Source organism: Pygoscelis adeliae, unplaced genomic scaffold (assembly GCF_000699105.1).
Source record: "Pygoscelis adeliae isolate BGI_AS28 unplaced genomic scaffold, ASM69910v1 Scaffold839, whole genome shotgun sequence".
Taxonomy (NCBI): domain Eukaryota; kingdom Metazoa; phylum Chordata; class Aves; order Sphenisciformes; family Spheniscidae; genus Pygoscelis; species Pygoscelis adeliae.
The window spans coordinates 133204-141829 of NW_008825555.1; the positions used below are offsets into that span (position 1 = coordinate 133204).

The following is an 8626-nucleotide window of genomic DNA, read 5'->3' on the forward strand; positions in this document are numbered from 1 at the left end:
AAGAGGTGCCCTCCCCGGCGCGGCTGCGCCCGCCCCGGGCCGCTCCCCGGCCCCGGAGCTTCCCTCCTGCCTGCTCCCTTAGCTCGCTTCACGGACGCCGCTCGCCTGCTCTCCCTGGGAGGCTTCCTCCTCCCCCCCCTCCCGACAAATTTAAAATTTCGTTTTAAATAGCAGCTCCATCGCACGTATGCTCATCACGGGAATGCCCCGGGAGAAGGAGTTTAAGTATTTGATTTTAAATCTCTTCCGTTTCCACGACTCCTATTCTGATTTTTAAGCGAGTGTTTCTGAGGTTGCATTTGCAAACATCGGGTAGCACCTAAAGAAACGGCTCAGCATCGCTTTTGCTGTTTTAACGTGACGTGTAGAGCTACACCAACAGAAATAAAGTGTAGGAACTTAAATGACCGGGCTTCCACTCAGACATTTCCCTCTCTCTCTCTCTCTAACTCCACTGTTCCTTTCCTTTTCCTGTGTTACCAGTTAATAGTTCATATTTGCTGTGGGGATTTATTTACTCCTTGTCCACATAGAATATTCCTGTTTTAACCTTAAAAAATCCAGACAACTCTGTTGGAATAGCATATTTCAGTTCTTCAGGGAGGAAGAAGTTACATTTCATCTTGTGGTTGATGCCGGTCAGTTCAGGTCCTTCTCTTGCCAGTGCGACTCAGCCTCGGGCTGGAGCCTGTAGGACGCAGTGATTACAGGATTTCAGATGCCAACATTTCTACTTCAGGCTTTCACAGGAAGAAATGTAAATTTAAAGCAACAGGTATGAATGCCAATAGATCTACTTTTGTGCACATACAGATGAAATAGTACTTGGGTGTTGGCAAGCACTTTGGCTGCTCCTTGCCAGAGCTAATGGAGGGACTCCCAGCTGGAACACTTGTCCTATTTTTTCCCCTCAGCTATACGTCATCTGGTCTCACCAGATACATTTTCTTTTTGCAAACCTCTCTGCTCTTATACGTAAGACAAAGAAGAAAACCAGTTTACCTAGTACAGAGAACTCCAAAGACCAGTTTGTCTATTTTTGAAGCTGTAAAAAAGATACAGGATTTTCACAAGATAATGGTCTCCTGTTGCTAGATGAATCCAAAACTAGAGGTTAAGTATTCATGGAAAAACTAGCACAGAGGGGTACTTCCAAGCACTGCACTAGGAAAGCAAGACATTTACTGAAACAATCTGTTCCAAGGAACTTGTTCTGCTTTTTTCAGTGCCTGATAATATATCAGGTATAATAATCTATGGGTATAGGTTCAGAGCAGATGAAATGAAGAGCTCCAGAATGACTGGATTTTTTTTTTTAAAAGAAATCAGATGATCTAATGCAACCTGCAGCTCCAAGTAAAAGGAATTTCCTCTTCAAAGAAATTTATTTAAATTTGTAGGGAATAAGAAAAATCTGTCCTATTTTAAAGTGACTTTATTTCTCTACACTAGATACAACTTCTTAGAATATTCTACTGTTTGATATTATTTAACCAATACATTTTAAAGTGCAACCATTTTTTCTACTGTAAATATCGCCATTATGTCAACAAGCCATAGACACTGCAGTGAGGTTCTTAAATGTCACCAGCTGACGTGCTGTTAAACAAAAATATCACATCTGTATATTACGTTGAGATTTTTGTTCAATAATAAAATGTAATTCTTCAAGATAGACAAGACTGTGACCTGCACAGACAAAATTTCCATTCCCAAGAATGGTTCATACCTGACAAGAGAGGAGCCTACAAAAAGGAAAGGGTAGACGGTGACGATGCCACGATCCACAGACATGGTAAGTTCTTCACAAGGGAGGTGAGCATGATTCAGGTCTCTGGTCTCTCTAAGCTTGTTCTTCATAGCACCTAATCAAGGCTTTTGCAGATGAGGACAATTCACGATAAAACCAGCTGTGAAAATCACATGGTCTTTCTTTACGAAGAGAAGCTGGGGAACTTATCTGTGTTTCTGGTGGATGCCTAGTCTATCCAATTCAGGATCCTGCCTCCATGAACGGCCAGAAAACACCTAAGAAGACTCTACAAGCCATGTGGGGGAAAGTGAGCACTACTGAGCTCCTGTGAAAGCATCTCTCTAACATTGCATTGTAATCTGTTCTGCAGAAAATGATAAAAGCTAAGCCAGAGTTAACAACATCGTGCTGTTGTAAAAGCAAGCTGTATATTAACAGGAGTATTGTGTTTAAGGCCCGAGAGGTAATACTTACGCGCTACTTGTTGCTGGTGAGATCTCGATCTGCTAGTGTACCTTGTTCGGGACAGCATGCCGTACCTCAGAAAGACTTGGGCAAGTTGGAGAAAGTCCAGAAAAATACCAGTAAGAGTTATCAGAGATCCTATAACATGATTTAGGAGAGCTCGAAGGTTGGGGAAACTGTTAACAGAAGGAAAGACTACGGAGAAATGTGATAACAAAAATATCAATACTTGCCATGAAGCAGTAATAATCTACACACTGGTACTATATTCAAAACAACAAAAATATATGGGCTTAAAAGACAACAAAGGAGATACCACACATTAGAAAGAGCTTTCTACAATTGAGATTAATGACATTTAAGAATAGGTTGCATTGCAGTTATGGCATATCTGTCACTGGAGGGTTTTATGGCATAGTAGTCTAACATCTGTCAGGAATAACGTATAGTTGATATGCTCTGGGGAAGGAATATCATCAGCTAAATATGCTCTCTTCATATCTTTCATGTCCAGTTTCTGTGATTCTGTAATTTTAATAGCTAGAGACTGGCTTAAACTCTGAAACGTAACACCTTACCTGTCATCCAAACTTTTGTTAGCATTTGCTTTTGCAAAACTTACATCCCTATTTGGTCTAATCCTTTGCTTAATTCTGCTTCCATAGCCTCCAAAAGGCCATATTCGGATTTAGAATAAGCTCACATCAAGCTTATCCACACAAATAATATTTTACCTATCCATCTTGTAGGTCGGTTTGAATTTGGCCCAAAAATGAGAGCCTCTTTTTTATAAAAATGCAGTACTTTCCTGAGAACCAGAACACTGACGGAGATCCCAACACTAAAGCATTTCCTTTTTAATGGACATTAAATCTGGATTTAGGCTGCTTCGGTGACTGCTTGTTGTGGTTTAACCTCAGCCGGCAACTGAGCACCACACCACCGCTCGCTCACTCCCCCCCCGGTGGGATGGGGGAGAGAATCGGAAGGGTAAAAGTGAATAAACTTGTGTGTTGAGATAAAGACAGTTTAATAATTAAAATAAAATAGTAGTAGTAGTAATAATAATAACAATAATAATATAGAAAGCAAGTGATGCACAATGCAAGTGCTCACCAACCGCCGACCAATGCCCAGCCAGTCCCCGAGCAGCGTCCCCCCCGGCCAGCTTCCCCCAGTTTATGTACTGAGCATGACGTCACATGGTATGGAATGTCCCTTTGGCCAGTTTGGGTCAGCTGTCCTGGCTGTGCCCCCTCCCAGCTTCTTGTGCACCTCCAGCCTTCTCAGTCAGTGGAGCATGGGAAGCTGAAAAATCCTTGACTAGTGTAAGCACTACTTAGCAACAAATAAAGCGTCAGTGTGTTATCAACATTATTCTCATCCTAAATCCAAAACACAGCTCTGTACCAGCTACTAGGAAGGAAATTAACTCTATCCCTGCTGAAACCAGGACACTACTTTTGAGAAGGGGGAACTGCTGTTGAACTAATTACTGAGAAGTCTATAAATCAGTCTGGAAGCAAATTTTCTTCCAAAACGCCTTAGAAAAGCTTCCAGGCGGACGTATGGAAGACATTTTAAACAGAAGATCAGTGTTGCATTGTTTTAATCTCATTGAAACATTCCTACTGAGCTTTTTTGCTCAGTAGGTTTTGCAGCAGTTTCCCTGTACATATTCAAAATCCAGTGCAGAATAATCTTTTAAAACAAACTGGGCCACACTGTCCTGCACTGAGGTTTGCTTGGCAAGGCAGAAGGGGCAGACCACAAGGAAGCTGGCTATGGCTCTATCATCTTCTGTCCTGCATTACCGCAGCTCAGCCTCTGAGCAGGTTCACAGAGGCTCCAGCCCTATCTCATGCTACCTGGCAACACACTCCCACCGTCTGATAATCGGCAAAACTCAGCCACGCTCCAGTCAGACCCCGTTCTGTCCCAGGCTGCACCTCCGATAGGCTGACAAGGGGAATCCCCCAAGAGGCACTCGCAGCTCACCAAATACAGCCAGGGTCAGACTTGCAGCGTGACCAGGGTAGCACAAAGGGGAAGAACTATGGAGGAGAATCTCACTCTGAAAATATTTCAAAATCGGCACCTATTTCCACTTCAGTTTTATGCATTCTGCAGGTTAGAGTTGAACAAACTCCTTATCTGGAAAACAACCTCAGAACAGAAAACTCATTGCTCCTCGTTAAGCAATAGCGTAGTTATAAAACTTCGATTTGATTGCTTGCACAAGTGCTATGCTACTATCTTACATGTCATCAGAGCATATTCAAGGTCAGGCTGGACGGGGCTCTGAGCAACCTGCTCTAGTTGAAGATGTCCCTGCCCACGGCAGGGGGGTTGGACTAGATGACCTTTAGAGAGGTCCCTTCCAACCCGAACTATTCTATGATTCTATGTCAGCAAATATATGGTGAGAAACCACATCTTAAGTCCTCAAGTTAATCCCGTGCTTGTTCTTCACAGGAGATAAGGAGGGTGGAAGATGTCATGTCATCATTTCATTCTTTGTCTTGATAGTACTGAGGTCTGATTAAGCCCCAGTGTAACTTAGTGTTTTTCTCAGTCCCTTCCAGGACCATTCAGTTGTCCTGGCATTGTTAGGTACTACAGCTATACATCCCTGCTGTTTCCAGTACTGCCCTCTGTGTGAGGAGGAGCTGGTGCAATTGTTGCTCAGCTGGCTGTTTAATTGTTTGACTCTTGACAAAAGGAACTTGTGCAAGGGCAACGATTTAGCCTGTACCTTCAGCTAAATCAGGGACCGAAAAAGATCTCTCTCCTTTCAGTGGTGGTTAATAGTACATGAAGGCAAAGGCTATTACGACATAATACTTGCCGATCTACTTACAGCAGAGTTTCTGGGAACCAATAGTCCTATGAGACTATCAATTAAAAAGATAAATTTCTAAATTTATGCATAAAATTGACCTAAGTATACTCTGAAAGAGCCAGCAAATAAAATATGCCAAAACTATTTTTGAAGGTACAGTCTTCAAGCCAGTGTCATAGCTTTCTGAGTCTGCCTGACAAACGTAGCAAGTTTAGGCACAGTAGGACTGTGATTAAGGAAGAGGGTTTTTTTCAGCAACCGATCACCAAATTCACAAGGGAAAACATCAGATGTGTTTTTCTGTTTCAGCAAATCTATAAAGTACCAACATCATTGTAGGCTTAGCTAAGGAGATAACTGTAACATAGAAATTGATCATTCATTATGATGATAGAGGTGTGTTAAAAAGAGCTATGTGAGTGTAATAGATACATCTGCACATGACTCTCAACTTGTCAGTGGGCTTATGAAATTAATTTCTTCAATGAGAAGCATGCCTATTTTACATACTTCTGTACAGATCTCTGTCTTTTCCCTGCCCCTCCCTCAAAGAAAAGGAACAAAATCTTTACACTTCTGGCTATAAAGAAGTTGTTTTCCTGCATGACTTCACTGGACAAGAAACATCATTATAGCAATGGAAAGCACTTTAGCCTGATAAAGGTTTACCTTGTTTTCTAGAAGTGCAGCAATGATGTCAACACTAAAAAGTAAGAAAGCTGAAGCCTGTTTCAAACTGTAGCTGAATACAAGTTTGTGAGATATTTAATGGAACTTGGAAACTACTTAATTTTTCTCCCAGGAGTGTAATAGAGTTATCATCAGGATCTTAATACTGTTACTAAAAGAACAGCCACATCTGTCAGTATATTTCTTCAGAAGTCAAAGTTATGGATATGTATGTGTAGTCACTCCCCGTCAAAGAATTGCTTTCTGCTTTTCTTGAGAAGACACAGGAACACAATCATTTCCTGTTACTTGATTGTCTCCAGCTTCTCCTTACAGAATTTAGAATGCAAAGTAATTGTAAATCTTGATGACTAGAATGTTTTAGAATTTAATAAAGATACATGCTTTAATGGGTTTCTTTACTCAGCCGGCATTTTTTATAATTGAAATCAAAAAACCTTTACTCATCCTATGAGTTTGCTCATTTGATCATCTGTGATTAAGATGAGTAAAACCTTCCCAAAGAAGCAATTCAGCACAAGCTGTCCCCACAGTTCTGAAGAAAAAAAAAAAGGATCAGTCAGAAACTGGCAAGGAATCCTGCCCTTGGATAGCCACTGGAGTCTTGCATCCCTAAACCTGCGTTCTTAAGTGATTTCATCTGTCCACAAGGGTTTATTTATCTCTTACTGTTGACAGCTTTCAGTCATATTTATCCATGCTGGTCCTTTTTTCCTCCATTTAATCATGCATCATTTAGAGGTTCTCGGATCTTTAATCTTGGCCGATTCACCACCTTTTCGCATTTGGCTTGACCAAAACGGATTTTACTGTTCTACAATCATGCTCTTCAGTTTCTCTTCCTCTGTTGCAGTGGATAACACCACCGTCTCTTCTCCATCACCAAGGCTCAAACACTACGGTAAGGTCAGTCTTGACTGTTCTCTCCCCCACTTGAAGATAATTGTCAAATCTTGTCTGCTTTCCCCCCCATACAAGTCTATTCCTTCCTTTTCAAGCAAACATTTGGACTTCCCTTATGTATCTTTTTTTCTCTTCTTGGGTCTTTCCTATGCTATTTTTCTTCCTGTTTTTCCCCTCCAAAATGCTTGCTGCCAAAATGTCAATCACCTTTCCTTTCTTTTCTTACACAGATGCAGTGGAAATCATGATCATCTAAACCTTCGGGTGCGTGTGAAGTACTACACACTTAAATAACAGAACATTGAAGATAAGCAGTAAAAATCAATCAAAGCAATAGTACCTCTTCCTGTGTTTCCTCAGAGACTTTGAGAACTGTTCCAGTATCATCTTACCGAGGGGAGGATGAGGGGAGAACAGTACCAACCTCTTTTTTCCAAAGACAGAAGCTTACGTACATTAATGCTTCACATCCTTCTGAGATGGCAATAACAACCGTATGCATATACGCCATACCGTACATCATATAATTGCACGATGGATCTGGCACACTAACATTTCCACTCCCACTATAATCAACAGCAATTTCATCTTGCAAGTTAATTCTGTATAATTGTCTATAGGCTGTGAATTAGTCATTCTCACAGTTTTGAAGTGTTTTCTGACCAGCCAGCCTGCGTACCTCTGTTCACCTGAATATGCTGAGCTAGTGTTTGGAGACCCCCTCTTTGTTTAAATGTGTGTAAGTAATTAGGTTTAAATCTATCTGTTTGAGTTTGCATGCTTCAGCACAACTGCTTAAGCACGTTGCACGTCTTGTTTTAATCCTTGGCCATTTCTCCTCGTTCTGCCTCTGGCTGGAGCCAAGCTGAGGTCCTGAATCTCTTGCCCTCTGGTGAGAAGTCTTAAGGCACTGACATTGAAATACTGACATTTTTTGCAGGTATGGCCCAAGTAATTCAGTTAAGACACCAGGCAGTATCATACTGGAAGAAAGGATGAAGAAATAACTTGGAAGAAGAATGAAAAAAATAAACCTCCAGCAGTGCTCAAGCTGCTGCTTTGTATTCTGACAAACTGGGTAAGATTTTGATATAGGACGCTGGCATTGACACATGCTTTACAGGCATTTTGCAGCTAGGACAAAGAAAGATGCTGCGGCAAATAAAACTGACTACTCGTTGCATGAAGAGTCACCTGCAGATTGGAGTCTCTCACTGTATTGACCCATGGAAACCAGCACAGACCCTCGTCCAGGAACCAGCCCAACCAGCCTTCAGTGCATGACAACACAGGGGCATCAACAACTCCGGCTGAGAAAACTGGGTCAGCATCGTTGCGCTTGCCTTCATTAAAAGTTACTGGCGTATTGTTCTGTAATACACACGTGACAGTTATCTTTCCTTCTCAACCCGCCCACCCTGGGCAAACGTGAGCGGGTCCACTCCGTGAGCCCTGTTCTCTTTTTACACTTCATAGCCTTGTGCTCTATTCAGCAAGCACCCAGATAGCCAGTTTGATTGCCCCGAAGCCTCGCAGATGCCTTGCAGGCAGACTGCCAGCCAAAAAGCTGCACTTGGTCACTTCCCAGCTCCTTGTTCCCCTGTTGTACCCGCAACTCTCGCTTCCTCTCTGTATTCTCAAAGCAACGGCCTTTGCTGTGTTTGAGTTCTTGACCACCTGCCTTCTGCGCGACACCTGGGGCCCTCCTCAGCCTTTGTGCCATGTACCCTCAGGCCAGTATCACCACATTCGAAGCAGAATGTCCCGTCACAGGAACGTACTGAGAATTAAGCATTCAACGGTTAGATTATCAAGTAGGTAGTGCATTTTGATCAGTCAGGTTATTAATGAAGTTCATCAGCATAAATTCTGTATCGGTTTAGATCTTACCAACGTTCTTACGAATCTACGTATAGATACTCAGTTGAAGCCAACAAAAAAGAAATCTCAAGGTGGCAACACATAGCACAGAA

General features: G+C 42.1%; 1 protein-coding gene across 1 annotated transcript in view; it reads left to right on the forward strand.

The window, feature by feature from the left end:
• Window positions 1-1774: 1774 nt before the first annotated feature.
• Window positions 1775-8626, forward strand: part of LOC103923809 (vitamin D 25-hydroxylase) — a 16686-nt gene continuing 9834 nt past the window's right edge. Inside the window, exons 1-4 of the mRNA XM_009332235.1 lie at window positions 1775-1795; window positions 2124-2337; window positions 6604-6651; window positions 8297-8454. Of these exons, the coding sequence (XP_009330510.1) occupies window positions 1775-1795; window positions 2124-2337; window positions 6604-6651; window positions 8297-8454 (441 nt within the window). The remainder of the gene's footprint in view (window positions 1796-2123; window positions 2338-6603; window positions 6652-8296; window positions 8455-8626) is intronic.